The sequence below is a fragment of the Apodemus sylvaticus genome, chromosome 7 (genome assembly GCF_947179515.1).
Source record: "Apodemus sylvaticus chromosome 7, mApoSyl1.1, whole genome shotgun sequence".
Classification (NCBI taxonomy): domain Eukaryota; kingdom Metazoa; phylum Chordata; class Mammalia; order Rodentia; family Muridae; genus Apodemus; species Apodemus sylvaticus.
In genome coordinates this window covers 116,688,741-116,704,843 of record NC_067478.1, presented here as the reverse complement: position 1 = coordinate 116,704,843, position 16,103 = coordinate 116,688,741, and the positions used below count along the sequence as shown (strand labels likewise).

At 39.9% G+C, this 16,103-nt stretch overlaps 1 protein-coding gene across 1 annotated transcript in view; it reads right to left on the bottom strand.

Moving 5' to 3' along the window:
• Nucleotides 1–16,103, bottom strand: part of Muc16 (mucin 16, cell surface associated) — a 243,453-nt gene that overhangs the window by 122,175 nt on the left and 105,175 nt on the right. Inside the window, exons 19-27 of the mRNA XM_052189402.1 lie at nucleotides 12,450–12,574; nucleotides 12,178–12,245; nucleotides 10,984–11,156; nucleotides 10,846–10,881; nucleotides 8,450–8,574; nucleotides 8,173–8,240; nucleotides 6,068–6,240; nucleotides 5,923–5,958; nucleotides 5,172–5,228 (exon numbers count right to left, since the gene is read on the bottom strand). Coding sequence (XP_052045362.1) covers nucleotides 5,172–5,228; nucleotides 5,923–5,958; nucleotides 6,068–6,240; nucleotides 8,173–8,240; nucleotides 8,450–8,574; nucleotides 10,846–10,881; nucleotides 10,984–11,156; nucleotides 12,178–12,245; nucleotides 12,450–12,574 — 861 coding nt within the window. The remainder of the gene's footprint in view (nucleotides 1–5,171; nucleotides 5,229–5,922; nucleotides 5,959–6,067; nucleotides 6,241–8,172; nucleotides 8,241–8,449; nucleotides 8,575–10,845; nucleotides 10,882–10,983; nucleotides 11,157–12,177; nucleotides 12,246–12,449; nucleotides 12,575–16,103) is intronic.

Genomic DNA, 16,103 nt, shown 5'->3' with positions numbered 1-16,103 from the left:
CAACCACAATCCCTGATACTGATACATGCTATGTATTGTTCATGTTCTTAGTATATGTGTTGGTGATGGCCTTATGTGAGAATCATCCTATAGCCAAAACAAAATACACTAACCAACAATAACTGGAGGATAGCTGTGTTTGAACTAATCATGACAATTTACTATGACTTAAGAATTATTATTAATGTCCTTCAATATGAGTGAGGGATAAGGACAACATGCAAAGATTTAATCGTCTTAATGACCATGTAAATACTTTTTTCTGCTTGGTCTTCTGTATTCTTTCATTTGCTACTATGAAAATAATAGTCTGAAGAAAATACAAGCCAATTTTTTCAATTTTATCCTTTATTTTAAAATTTACTTTGAATCCTAAACCAAATTTTGAATTTTTCTTTATTGTCAAAGAAATTAATCCATTAATATGCTTTTGGTTTTGGAAAAAGTAAATTCATCCCTTTGTGGTTTTGTTTTAAGGAGATTGTGTTTTGCTTTTGGATAGACTTTTGCTACTTGAGCAGTGCAGGGTTCATAATGAGTTGAGAACATGAGAAGGCTCAGTAGGGAGAGTGCTTACTGTGTGAGCATGAGGACCTACATCCCACTTGCAGTATTTATAGAAAAAGCAGCGTTCAGTGATCCATGACTGGAATAGTGCCTCAGAAAACAGAGAACTGTGGATGTGCATAGCTCAACTAGCCAAAGAGTCTATACAAATTAGCAAGATCCTGATTAAGTAAGAGATCTTGTCTAAAACAAAGTGAAACAAAACAAATCAAACAAAAATAAAACACAACTAAACAAAGTTAAAACAAACAAAAGCAAAGAGAATTTAAGGTTACATTTACCTTCCATACATGGCTGCCACACTTACTTGCTTTATACATTTCTGCTTATGTACAAATAAATATTTTCTTAAAGAGCAAAATTTTAGTCAGTCTACTCCCTTGAGTCTATACCATTTTGTAATCCTACTAGAACAAGTAATTAATGTGCCTGTGCATCTTGTGATGTATTTGATTTTTTCAGGGTTGTGGGTATTGAGCACTGTATGCAATGTACCTAGAGCTCTATTGGTGTGTTAAACCTTCAATTCACAAGTGTTCTGTGATGTAGCTTCTCTTCCTGTGATCTCCCCCAGCCCACTGTTCTCAAAGAATAGAAGCCAGCAACCTGACCACCTACCTCCTGAAGAACAAGAAGAACCGGGTTTCCAGCCTTCAGGGAGGCTTGGCCTGCCTTTGTATCTTGGGAGAGATGGATTAATGATGGAGAGTTGAACCAGGAAAAAAAAAAAACAAACTGCATGGCATTGGTACAGTGACAGGTAGGCAGATCAATGGAATAGGGTTGAAGATCCAGAAATGAACCCATACACCTATGGCCTCTAGATCTTTGACAAAGGAGCTGAAAACATTCAGAGGAAAAAAGATAGCCTTTTCAATAAATTGTGCTGGTTCAACTGGAGGTCAGCATGCAAAAGAATATGAATTGATCCATCCTTATCTCCTTGTACTAATCTCAACTCCAAGTGGATCAAGGACCTCTACATAAAGCCAGACATACTGAAACTAATAGAAAAGAAACTGGGGAAGACCCTTGAGGACATCGGTACAGGGGGGAAAGTTCCTGAACAGAACAACAATAGCTTATGCTCTAAGATCAAGAATTAACAAATGGGACCTCATAAAATTACAAAGTTTCTGTAAGGCAAAGGACACCACCAAAAGGACAAGTCAGCAACCAACAAACTGGGAAAAGATCTTCACCAACCCTACATCTGACAAAGAGCTAATATCCAATATATACAAAGAAATCAAGAAGTTAGACCCCAGAAAACCAAATAACCCTATTCAAAATGGGGGTACAGAGCTAAACAAAGAATTTTCACATGAAGAAATTCAAATGACTGAGAAGCATCTTAAAAAACATTCAACATCATTAATCTTTAGGGAAATGCAAATCAAAACAACCCTGAGATTTCACCTCAGACCAGTGTGAATAGCTAAGATTAAAAAACTCAGGACACAGGAGGTGTTGGTGAGGATGTGAAGAAAGAGGTGAAGAAAGTTGGTGAGGATGTGAAGAAACTCCTCCACTGCTGGTGGGGTTGCAAGCTGGTCCAACCACTCTGGAAATCAGTCTGGTGGTTCCTCAGAAAACTGGGCATGTCACTTCTGGAGGACCTGGCTATACCACTCCTGAACATATACCCAGAGGATTTCCCAGCATGCAATAAGGATACATGCTCCACTATGTTCATAGCAGCCCTATTTATAATAGCCAGAAGCTGGAAAGAAACCAGATATCTCTAAACGGAGGAATGGGTACAAAAAAATGTGGTATATATACACAATGGAGTACTATTCAGCCATTAGAAACAATGAATTCATGAAATTCTTAGGCAAATGGATTGAGCTGGAGAACATCATACTAAGTGAGGTAACCCAGAAGATCAATCATGGTATGCAGTCACTGATAAGTGGATATTAGCCTAGAAACTTGGACTACCCAAGACATAATCAACATATCAAATGATGTCCAAGAAGAGCAGAGGAGTGGCTCTTGGTTCTGGAAAGGCTCAGTGCAGCAGTATAGGACAGTACCAGAACAGGGAAGTGGGAAGGGGTGGATGGGGGTACAGGGGGAGGGAAGAGGGCTTATAGGACTTTCAGGGAGTGGGGAGCCAGGAAAGGGGAAATCATTTGAAATGTAAATAAAAATATATCAAATAAAAAATAAAAATAAAAATAAAGAAACTTATATGTTGGTCCTTCACATTAGGTCCTATTAAAGAACTTACACACAAGGGATTTGCTATTGTGAATCAACTAGTTAACAATTCCAAAACCTGGCAAAAATGACTTAGTGGATTAAGCTGCTTTCTGCCAAACCCGCTGACATTGAGTTCTATTCTAGAAAACTCCATGTTGGAAGGACAGAATGGAGTACCTCAAGTTGTGTTCTGACTCCCACTTTTTTTTGTAGTGATACAACACACACACACACACACACACACATGCACATGCTCTCTCTCTTCCTCTCTTTCTCTCTGTCTTTGGCAGACACACGTGCGTGCACACACACACACACACAGACACACACACACAGACACATACACACATGCACACACACAAATTAATCAATCAATGAATGTAATTAAAAAGTATGGAACCAATGGGAAATTAAATAATTCCCTAAATAACAGAATCCACTTGAAAACAGGACATACTAATTTTGTTTATATATTGCTTATTCATTAAACATATGTGAGCTTATGGCATTGTGTTATATTTTGATTAACTCTATATTATTGATAACATCTTAAGAACTATATTTCAATACTATTTTTTCAATACTATTTTTATGTAAATCCTATAATTCTTTCTGACAAGTTCTCATATAGCCTATGATGGTCTCTAACCAGCTATGTAGCAAAGAATGACAGTTTGTTTAATCATCCTGCCTCCATTGTCCAAGTCCTATGATTAGAGGCATCCCTCAACCTGGCCAGGTTAAGTGGTATTATAGGTGTGGGATGGTGATCTGTGATAGGCAGCCTTGTCCCTGGTTAAGCTCAGGCTTAAAACCCTGGTGACCCAACAGGTGACCATATCCTGCATGGTCATTTTGCCATGCTCCTTGGGTCCCTAGTTCCTGTCATGTAGCTACAGCCATCCCCCTCACAGCCCCCATAGAGAGGTCTGTGGCCATCAGTCATGTAGGAGCAACACACCAACCCCTCTCACATGCAGATAACGTATCCCCAAGTTCCCAGACAAAGCCAATTGGAAGTACCTGTTGTCAGACCCTGACCCACCTGAAAACTGTATATAAGAATCCTATACAGAATGAATAAAGGTGTGAGAACTACTCCATCATCTGAGAGCTTCTGTCATAAGAACTGTAACACTATAGCTTGGGAAGATGTCTGTTCTCCCAAAATGCCACCATAAGCTCCCCTGAACTCCTTGCACTCCTCACTGGCTAGTTGGCCTCTTATCAGCCAAGCCTAGCCTGATTCAGCACAGGGTGATGTGGAACAACTGAGACAGCAATGATGGAGACTGAGGTAGAGCCAACCTCCAGTACACAGGCCCACAGTGGAACTTATGATTTCATGAATATGAGGCCTGCAGTACACCAGCTAATCTATGTCTATAGCCAAGCCTTTGATTTTGAATCATGAAAATTTAGCATATCAGTATTATTGGGTGGGAACTTATATCACATATGATATAGATATATCCATACTAGAGTACAATAGATGTAGCCAGAGAGATTAAATTCCAAAGGGTAACAGATGGGGTTTTCTTGCCCAATTTTGAGATATTACTCATATTTTCAGCTTTAATTTCTTAGCTTTTAAAATCTATGGTTCGGGAGGATACATACACATCTGTGTTAGCATGTGCATTTGGAGGTCAAAGGACAACTTCTGGGAATGTGTTTTCTCCTTCTACTATGTGGGTCCCAGGAATAGAAATCAGGTTTGCACCCTACATCCATTGAAATACATCTACAGACGTGAAATTTTTCATGGTTCCCACAATTAAAATGTTGCAAGTAGTGTGGAAGAAAAACAGAATATAATCCAAAAAATAGAGGATTCATTATCTGATAATTGATTCATCAGGGTTCATCCATTTACTACAAATTAAATCTTCTTTAAATATCTAATAAAAGAATACAACTATAGTTTTTACATATAGTGAAGGACCTGATACACATTTAAATTAAAGAATATTGTCATGAAAAATTATGCAGAATAACTACTTACCTATTCAATAACAGGTAAGCAAGCTCAGTAGATGAACTGCTCAGTTGATAAACCAGGAATTTGATGTTTTGTTGAAATGGGTGGGGGCACCCCAGTGACTACATACTAGATATCTCAGCTCATATCTCTGTTGCTTATACACTTGTAAAGGCTGGGGAATGATTTGGAAGACAGTGGCCATAGACAAGTTTCAGAACCAAGTGACAGAAGTTCTGAGTGCCAGGGAATAGATAGGATTAAGCAGATTCTTGGTAGCTTTGGAAGAAAATGTGAAAGTCATCAAGAGTCAATCTTGAGCTCATCTAGAACCCATGTCACTTCTTCCATCCTTTCTCCTCACTCTGAGGATTGTAGAAGCATGATAAAAATAGTGAGAGGGTAGAATTCCTACCTGTAGGACTGGGCGAGTTGCTTATTGTCCCCATAGAAGCAATGGTTACCATAGCCACTGTGAAGCAAAATTGTCAGATGATTAGAGTAGAATGGTCATTAGTTTGGAGACTTCCTGGAGAGAATATGGATGTGGGGTAATTTTGTTTCTAAGTCTTTATGTATCATAGGCTAGAGATGAGGTAGGTATTTGCCCTTTAGCAATTTCATCTGAATTGAAACGTTCATTCCAGGAAGGAAAGGGGAGGCTGATGAAATTTACAAAATAAACAGACTTTACAAGTAAAGCTAAAACTAGGAGATTCTTGAGGGTCCAAGGCTATTGAAGCACTGAAAAACTTTGAGGGCAGAAGATGCTGACCAGATAACTTGCCTGGAAGAGACTCTGTGTGACCTGTCAACGTACCTGCAAGTCAAATAATGAGCTCTAAGAATGCAGCATGTGTGAGGTGTCACCTATGCCAGGGTAGCTACTGGTGATGAGGCTGCCTGAGTCTTCCTGCTCTTGTGAGTAACTGTAATAAACTCACTGCTCACCCAACTTGGTTAGTACTGTAATTGCTACTTTGGTGTGCCATCACTCCCCTATTTGGGGTAAGTAGGTGTTTTTGTGTCACATATCTCCAAGAAATGTGTCAAGCAACATTTTGTGAAATGGATATTAGGCCCTTGACTTCTTTCATTCTGAAATCCTATACCACACCCGGGAATCATAGATGTGTCTGAGATTTATGAAAACCAAGAATACTCACTCTGACTGGTGGTAGCCACAGTCTGATGCGTGTAACCTGCAAAGGAAAAGAAAGAGTGAATATGGAGGGGAATACTGAAAGAGAGGTAAGAAAGAGGAGAAATTGGGCTCATTGTTACAGCAAAGTGGAGGTGGTCATTGCTTACCATCAACATAGAGACTTTTCTCATCTAGAGTGTAAGGGCCTAATCTGTTGACACCATAGGTCAGCCTGCTGATATCCCAATACACAGTCTTTTTGTCCAGTCCATGGCCAGTGGGATCAGGGTAGTGAGTGCAGACAGCGTCCACTCCTGTGCCTGCACCATCATTTTCAGGTCTGGGAATGACAGGTGAGACAATGGATAATGAATGGATTTATTAAGGAGGCATCTGGAAATGTTGGGACAAGGCAGGAAGTAGTCACAGTAGATGAAAAGGTTGTTAAAGGCCCAAGGAGGTGGATCAGTAGGGAAACTTTTCCTCAGTCCTGATAACCTGGATTTCATTCCTGGGACCATTTTCATTCTCATACATGGTATAAGAAGAGAAATGTTGCTAATATATTATCTTCTGGCTACATATGGATACCATGGTACTGGTGTTCACACACAAACACCCTCTCTCTCTCTTTCTCTCCCTCCCTCCCTCTCTCTCTCTCTCTCTCTCTCTCTCTCTCTCTCTCTCTCTCTCACACACACACACACACACACACACAAACACACATACAAATGCATGCAGGCATGTACACACATGAGTTCAAGCACTCATACACAGTCACATACACATACCAAAGAACAAATTTTAAGAAGGAAAAAGGAAGATTGGAGCAGACAGGAACCAGTATTTGATTCTGAACACACGGATTTCCACTTGAATGAGACAATGAAAAGTAATGGAGTTATGAATTTTTATCAAACACAAGACTCAGATTGTTGCTTTCATGTCCCGGTATCTGAGGAGACCATATATTCGAGAAAAGTAAGAAGTTGATTTAGGACTGACAGCAAATGGAAACAGTAATTTTTGTCTTCAAAATAACCATAGTGCAGAATCTGAATGTGTAAGAAAAATTGCTTTATTCCAAAGGCAGAAAAACGGGAGTTAAAATTCAGAAAGGATCATCAGGAACAATAAAATTGTGATACATTCTATGAAGTGTGAGAAAGCTGGAGGTGGGGAAGTGGTAGGATTGGAAGACATCTTGTATTAGGTCTTCCACACATCACCTGAACAGCAGTCATATGGAAAGACAGCAAGAAAGTTGTCAGACCGTGAAAGGCAGTCTGTGTTCTGGTTGAGCTAGGTGTAAACCCTCATGGCCCAGTAGGCTTAATCCACAAGGGACAGAAGGCTGTTTGCCCACACTCCCAGACACTAGGATGACACCATGAGGCCCTCAACTCCATAATTCTGTGGCCACCAGTCACATAGGGCCATGCCCCAGGCCCCTAGCATTCTTGTTGGACTACACCCCCACAGTCACCTGGCTACAGCTGGGTTTGCCCTGCCCCACAACTCACTATAAAAGGGGCTTCTTGGCCCCTCCTCTCTCTCTTACTCTTTCTTACTTTCTTGTTCTGTCTCCTGTCTCTTGCCCCCTGCTCTCCCACTCTCCCCATCGTCCCCATCCCATGTGGCCATGGCCTGCTTCTAGTTTCCTGTCTTCTCTCTCTCACTCTGCTCAGCTACAATAAAGCTTTGAAACCATGGATTGTCTCCCACCATTTCCATCTGCCATACAAGACCAAGGACTCGCCCATCGCCGGAACTAGTTCCTGTACCGGAACCCACCCCAGCACACCTTCCCCTTTCTCCTTCTGCCTGGGGCTGACCCAGTTTCCTTCTTGGCCCTGTATTCTGCTCTTCTGCAGTATCCAGAGATACCCTGCGATGCTGGAGAGCTAGAGAACCTGTAGCCCCTGGCTTCTGTGAAGAACAGTGATCCTGAGACTGCTTCCTCCCTACCCCTGTGGACAGCATCCTGTGGCTTCCCGCAGCTGGACAGCCACCTGGCAGCATGGGGTTGTGTGATAGTTTCCTGCGTCGCCTGCCCTACCAGAGCCGGTGAGCTCTGGCAAGATGTGGTTTTCCCTCCCACCCCCTTATCCTTGTGCCCTGCACCCAACAAGTGGTAGCAGAGGCGCCCCGCCCCCCAGCCCTCCCACCCCCGTACAGTATGCCCTAGAAGCCACCGTGGTGCCCTAGGTGCCCTACAGAAACTGAGCACGATTTTAGGCCTGGTAGACCAGTTCGATGTCCCAAAACCTACCTGAGCAAGGATAGTCTGCAGCCAGAATACAGGACTCCGACACTCGATTTTTTGAACAACATCCTCAGCTGTGGAAGAAGGTTAGAAGAGTCAGGAGAGATGAGCAGGTAGAGGTGGACAGAAGTGAGACTGGCTAGCTGTTGAGACATTTCAACCTTGGGGTCAGGCTGAGATGGGTGGGATCTTCTTGAAAGGTTTCATCTTTGGAGTTTTCTTTCAGGGGCATGGCAGGTAGGCAATGACATATAACTTTGTGCACAATGAGCAAGACTTTTACCAGGCTCTGCAGGGTTCTTTCAGTAAAATTGAACTTTCTGGATCCAGGGTGACTCATATCCTCCTCAAACTTCAAATTAGTGATGGTGAAGTTCATAGTAAAATGCTCCAGGATAGGCCGTGCTGCTAAAGAGGAGGTGGGAGAAAGATACACACCAAGGCTATTGTTTCTCTCCAAACTTTTAGCTTGAGGCATCAGCTCTGTTCATCCTCTTGTACTGAGAAGATTCTCATTCTAGGAAACACAGTATCTTTGAAAAGAAAACCTCACACCAGCTTCAACTAAATCACTAAGTATTGCTGTATGGGGCTAAATTTCCATTCAAGCAGAAAGGAAATATATCTTTCTTTTCAGTTAGCAAGATATCGATAGGTTTCTTCCTTCCTGAAGTTCCTTCTTAAAAACCCAGCCTTCTCTGAAGTCAACAGTTCTTCAGTGAAATACATGTTGGTATTGATTGATTGATTGATTGATTGATGATTGTATGTGTGTGTGCATGTCAAAGCATGAGTGTGAAATTCAGAGAAAAGTTTAAGGAACTGGTTCTGCTCTACCATAATGTAGGCCCCAGGAAAAAAAATCTGTTCATCATGTTTGGCAGGAGACATCTGTATCCTCTAAATCATATCACCCCCAAGTTTATATGTGGCAGTCTGTATGTGTCCCATATAGGGACTTTACATATAAAGGTTCTTTAATTTTATTAGACTGATAGTTTGCACTGGATAAAGTATTGTAACGCAATGCAAGTAGTATGAAAATAGAATACAAATGTAAAACTGCAGCAAATTATGAAGGATTTGCCATCAAGTCTCTAGGTGGCAGGTTCCACAGTTAATACTGGACATATATTGTAGTTTTTATGCATTCGATGCATTCAGCATATATGAAGGTATGCTATTGCATTAGATCTAATTACTTCTTAATGTGTATTGTGTATATATGTCATACACATATGTCATGTGCATATGTGTAAGCTAGAGGAACAACTTTGGGTGTTACCCTCTGGAATATCACCTACTTCTTGTGGCATAGAGCCTATGATTGGCCTAATGTACATCACTTATGCTACATTAGCTGCCCAGGGAGGTCCATGAATCTTACATGTATTATCTACCATACCTGGAAATTTTACATAGGATTAAGGATTCAAATTCATGTCCATTGCTTACAAGACAAGTTCTTTAGTGAACTACCACTTCTGTCCCTGAATTTGTTTTTGACACACTGGCCACTATACCCTTCCTTCAGTTATAACCTATGAGCCCTGCTGGTTTGGATGCTTTAAAGGACTAGGAAAGGATTTAAAGCCACAGACATACAGGATTCATAATGAGTTTTAGAAAATGGCTTGGGATATTGAGTCTGATGCCTAAGAAATCCTCTAGGAACTAAGAAGACCTTGTCATCAAGAGCTAACCTTGGGCTGTTTAGGGATGGGTCACTTGCTCTATTCTTCCTTTGGCCTGCTGAAATTATAAGAGCATCTTTAGAGAAAACATTCCCATCTGTAGGACTGGAGACAGGAGTTGTCATACTGTCAGAAATGATGATAATCATAGAACCCATGGATTAAAAGTCTTATAGTTCTTTAGAATGAAAAATACTTTCATTTTGAAGCCACTGGAGGGGGGTGCACATGTGTGAATCTTTCAATTTAATGTGCAAGTGTGTACATGCACTACATTACATATTGAGGCCAAAAGACAACACCCGGTGTCATTCTTTTTATAAATTGTATTTTATGTGCGTTTTTGTGCACATGGGTATATTTTACCATGTTCTTGCCTAATGACCAGCAAGGCCAGAAAATGGCATCTGTTCCTTTGGAATTATAATTATACATGATTGTAAGCACATGGAATAGAACCAAGGTGACTTAGGAACACAGCTAGTGCTCTTAACTGCTCATTCATCTCTCCAGACCCTCAGGTAATATTCTTCCTCAAGCACTGTCCATTTTCTGTTTTAAGTTGAAGGCATATGGGTCCAATTGGGTGATATTATTGGTCAGTTTCCTCAGTTAACAGGACATCTCTACTCATTGTCCTTCCAAGGTCATAGGACCAGTGAAACCACAATTTGACTACACTGGCTGAGCAGGAAACCAAAAGGATCCCCCTGTCTATTCCTGCTAGAGTAAGCATTATAAATGTGAACCATGATGTCCAGGTTTTTACACAGCTGCTAGGGATCAAACTCCCTACCCACTGCAAGCATTCTCCTGAGCTATGCCTCCAGCCAGACTGGGAGCTTTTTAGGGCATACATTTATGTTCATCTCTAGGAGGAAAGAGTATTAAAGAAAGAAATACAGATGTGACTTTTGTTTCTTTTTATTTCATGAGACTGGGACTTACAGAATAGGAGAGATTTAATGACCCTCTGAATACTCACTTGGAGATGTGATGGACTGGATCTGGTGTGTATAACCTGAAGAGAAAAGAAAAGAGTGAATTGGAGTAGAGGGAGGAAGTAGGGGCTGGGACAGGGGAGTGTATGCTCTGCTCAATAGTATACGTGTCTACTGCTCACCATTGATGTAAAGACTGTTCTTATCTAAGGTGTAAGGACCCAGCTGAGTGACATTGTTGGTCAGGTTGCTCACTTCCCAGAACACCCGCTCGTTGTCCATCCCAGGTCCCATTGGGTCTGCATGGTGAGTACAGATGACATCTACTCCTGTGGATGCTCCATCTTTCTCAGGCCTGAGAAGAACAGATGAGAATAATTATGATAAAGTGATTGCCTAGGAAACATCTTAAGGTGAAGGGCAGGAGAGAAAGAAGCCAGAGATGTGATAACTGTTGCAGAGGTGACTCACAAGGCTTACATTTTCTGAATATACTGACTTCCAGTAGTCTGTGAACCTCAGCAGACATGGAGTAAGATGTTTTTATTGAATGCAAGACACTAATCTATGTTCTCATGGTGTGAGGAATAGAGTGTTCATATTAAAGACAGATGTAGATTTGGGAATTAAAGCAAAGACCAGAGGCAGTAATGTCTGTGCGTGTTAGCTTTAACTGTCAACTTGAATCACCTGTAAGCAGAGTTTCAGTGAGGGTTTATCTCCACTGTGCTAACCTGTGGTCATGCTTGTGAGGAATAATCTTAAGGAAACTAATTACTATGGGACTCCCTAACCTATGTGGTTAGCACCAGATCCTACTCTAGAGATCTTGAAGTGTATAAGAATGCAGAAGTCAATCTGAGTATAAGTTAGAGGACATTCTTAATTTTATTTCTCTCTATTCTTGCATGAGGGTGTGATATGAATGTTTCGAACATTAGTTGCTGTGACTTCCCTGAAAATAATTATAAACTCTCACTTGAGATGTAAAGCTAAAATAAACCACTTTCCCCCTAAGTTTCTTGGTCAGAGTACTTATCACAGTAGAATAGATAATACTAGATCGATATTATAAACCAAATTCTAATGACAGAATTTCAAGTTTCAAGGAAATTCCCTTTTATTCCACAATGAGGGAATGACGGTAAGAATTCAGAATGGATGTGCAGAAAATGTCCACCAACCAGCTGATAATCTATAGGCTATGAGGGTTACTAAAGTAGAGGATGTATGACTAGGGGACACTTGAGTGCTGAATCTGGCCCTTCAGGTTTTACATAAGGGTAATGAACATACAAGTGAAAAGGAAGGAAGACAAGAACACTTTGGATCTGGGACATATTGAGGATCTTTGGCTGGTTTTTGTTAGGACTTACCTGAGCAATGCCAGTCTGCAGTCATAATACTGGAGGCTGATACTGGTCTTATTGAACAAAGGCCTAAGCTGTGGGGAATAGGGAGAAGGCTATGAATACAAAAACTGAGGGATACAACTTTTTTGAGATATGTAATACTAGTGTTGGTTATCAAACCTGGATTCTATGGAGCAAGGTTAAGAGTAGTGTGGCCTTATTGCAGGGTGTGGTCTAAGCTGATAGGTGTGGCTTACATATGTGTAAAATCTGCATCTACTGGACAGAGCTCTTACCAGTCTTTGTAGGATTCTCTCAGTAATGTTGAACTTCCAAGATCCAGGTTGATTCATACCCTCCTCATATTTGAGGTTGATGATGGTGAAGTTGATGGTGAAAGGCACCAGAATAGAGACTGTCACTACAGTGGGGGTGGGAGAAAGACACACTGAGCTGCTGGATTCTCTGGGAATTTGGAGATCTTTCAGCACTACAGAGTCTTCCCCTAGGATCACAGCTCTCTCAGGGAAGAGTATAGATACAGTATCACTTGTTCTTTATCAAGCATGAGTGGGATTTTTCTATGGAGTTCAGTATACCATGGTGAAGAGACTAATCACAACAGACCCTGTGTTAAGGAAATTCCAGCCTGCATCTTTATTTTCTGGGTTTTGATATAGTACAATTCGTTTTTCTGAAATCCTTGTGCATATTGATTATTCAAAAATAAGTTAGTTCATTCACGTGTTTTGTAAAAATGACTTTATATATATATAATCAAAAGAATAGACGTTTTTCTCAGCACCTCATGATACTTTCTCCAAAATTGCCCATATAATTGGTCATAAAACAGACCTCAACAGATATAAGAAGATTGAAATAATCCCATGCCTCCTATCAGATCATCACCGATTAAGGCTGGTCTTCAATAGCAACAAAAACAACAGAAAGCCCACATATACATGGAAACTGAACAGTGTTCTATTCAGTGATAATACCCATACACATGGAAGTTGAATAACACTCTACTAAATGATAACTTGGTCAAGAAATAAATAAAGAATGAAATTAAAAACTTTTAAGAATTTAATAAAAGTGAAGGTACATCATACTGAAACTTATGAAACACAATGAAGCAGTGTTAAGATGAAAACTCATACCTCTGTGAGCCTTCAAAAAGAAACTGGAGAGAGCTTACACTAGCAGCTTAACAACAAACCTGAAAGCTCGAGAACAAAAAAGAAGCTAATACACCCAAGAGGAGTAGATGGTAGGAAATAATTAAACTCAGGGCAGAAATCTACCAAGTAGAAACAAAAAGAACTATACAAAGAATCGGCAAAACTGGGAATTGTTTCTTTAATAAAATCAACAAGATAGAGAAACCATTAGTTAGTCTAACCAGAGAGCACAGAGATACTTTCCAAATTAAGACAATCAGAAATGAAAAGGGAGATATAACAACAGACACTGAGGAAATTCAAAAAATCATCAGATCCTACTACAAAAGCCTTCACTCAACACAATTGAAAAATCTAGATGAAATGGACAATTTTCTAGACAGATACCAAGAACCAAAGTCAAATCAGGATCAAATAAATGAACTCAATAGTCCTATAACCTCTAAAGAATTAGAAGCAGTCATTGAAAAAGAACAGGACCAGATAGTTTTAGTGCAAAATTCTATCAGAACTTCAAAGAAGACCTAATACCAATACTGTTCAAACTATTCCACAAAATAGAAATGGAAGGAACACTGCCCAACTCATTCTATGAAGCCACAATTACAATGATTCTAAAACTACACAAAGATCTAACAAAGAAAGAGAACTTCAGAACAATTACCCTTATGAATATCAATGCAAAAATATTCAATAAAATTATTGCCAACCAAATCTAAGAACACATCAAAATGATCATTCACCACAATCAAGCGGGCTTTATCCCAGGGATGCAGGGATGGTTCAATATACAGAAACCCATCAATGTAATCCACTACACAAACAAATGGAAAAACAACCACAAAACAAAAACAAACAAAATAACTACATGATCATTTCATTAGATGCCAAAAAAGCATTTAATGGAATCTAACACCTCTTTATGATAAAAGTTTTGGAAAGACAGAATTCAAGGCCCATACCTAAAAAGAGTAAAAGCAATATACAGCAAACCAGTAGGCAACATCAAACTAAATGGAGAGAAATTTGAAACAATCCCACTAAAATTAGGGACTAGACAAGGCTGCCCTTTCCATATCTAATCAATATAGTACTTGAAGTTCTAGCTAGAGCAATCAGAGAACAAATGGAGGTAACAGTGATACAAATTGGAAAAGAAGAAGCCAAAATATCGCTATATGCAGATGATATGATTGTATACTTAAGTGAACCCTAAAACTCCACCAGAGAACTTGGACAGCTGATAAACAACTTCAGTAAAGTGGCCAGATATAAAATTAACTCAAGAAAATCAGTAGTCTTCCTATACTCAAAGAATAAACAGACTGAGGAAGGAATTAGGGAGATGACACCCTTCACAATAGTCACAAACAATATAAAGTATCTTAGTGTGACTCTAACCAAACTAGTGTAAGATCTGTATGACAAGAACTTCAAGTGTCTGAAGAAATAAATTAAAGAATGTTGTGGATAACCCTTACTTCTAAGGTAAAGTCTATCACTGATCACTAGGAGAAAATTGAGGTTCCACTGTGATCTGGAACTGCCCATGGAAAGTAAAGGAAAAAATACTGCAGCTGCAAAGGCTGGCCTTGACTCAGACTATGCCTTTTGGTAATTATATAATTAGTATTTTTATGCTAATTCTACTCCCTGGAGGGGCTGCAGATGAGGAGTTTCCTTGTGAACCTTCTCTGGACCTTAACTTTTCAAATAAAGGCTTCACCCAATATTGGGCAGGAGGAAGGAAGAGGAGCTGAGAGTTTGGGGGAGGAGAAAAGGATCACAGGGAAAGGGGAGGAGCTATGGAGGAGCTATGGAGAGGCTGCAGAGAGAGAAGCTCATAGCCTAGAGAAACTGCAAGTTATATGGGTTAATATATCTGGGAATAGAGTAGTGTAGTAGGAGATCTACCCAATCTAGGCTTATAGCTTGTATTGTTACTGATTGAGTTGAGATTTCTTTTACCAGGTAATTGGGTTGGGAAAATATAGCAACAGAAGAAGACCTCAGAAGATGGAAAGATCTCCCATGCTCCTGGATTGGCAGGATTAATATAGTAAAAATGATTGTCTTGCCAAAAGCACTCTATAGATTCAATGCAATCCTCATCAAAATTCCAACTCAATTCTTCATAGATTTCAAAAGAGCAATTATCAAATTCATCTGGAATAATAAAACACTGAGGATAGTTAAAACTGTTCTCAACAATAAAAGAGCTTCTGGAGAAATAGCATCCTGGACCTCAAGCTGTATTATAGAGCAATAGTGATAAAAACTGCATAGTATTGGTAAAGTGCTAGGCAGGTATATCAATGGAATAGAAGACCAGAAATGAACTCACACACCTATGGTCACTTGATCTTTGACAATGCAGCTAAAACCATCCAATGGAAAAAAAGATAGCCTTTTCAACAAATGGTGCTGGTTCAACTGGCTGTTACTGTGCAGAAGAATCCAAATTGATCCATTCTTATCTGCTTGCACAAAGCTCAAGTCCAAGTGGATCAAGGACATCCACATAAAACCAGACACACTGAAACGAATAGAAAAGAAAGTAGGGAAGAGCCTTGAGCAGATGGGCACAGGGGAAAATTTCCTGACCAGAATGTTAATAGATTATTCTCTCGATCAAGAGTTGACAAATGGGACCTCATAAAATTATAAAGTTACTGTAAGGTAAAGGATACTGTCAATAGGACAAAATGGCAACCAACAAATTTGGAAAAGATCTTTACCAACCCTATATCCAACAGAGGGCTAATATAT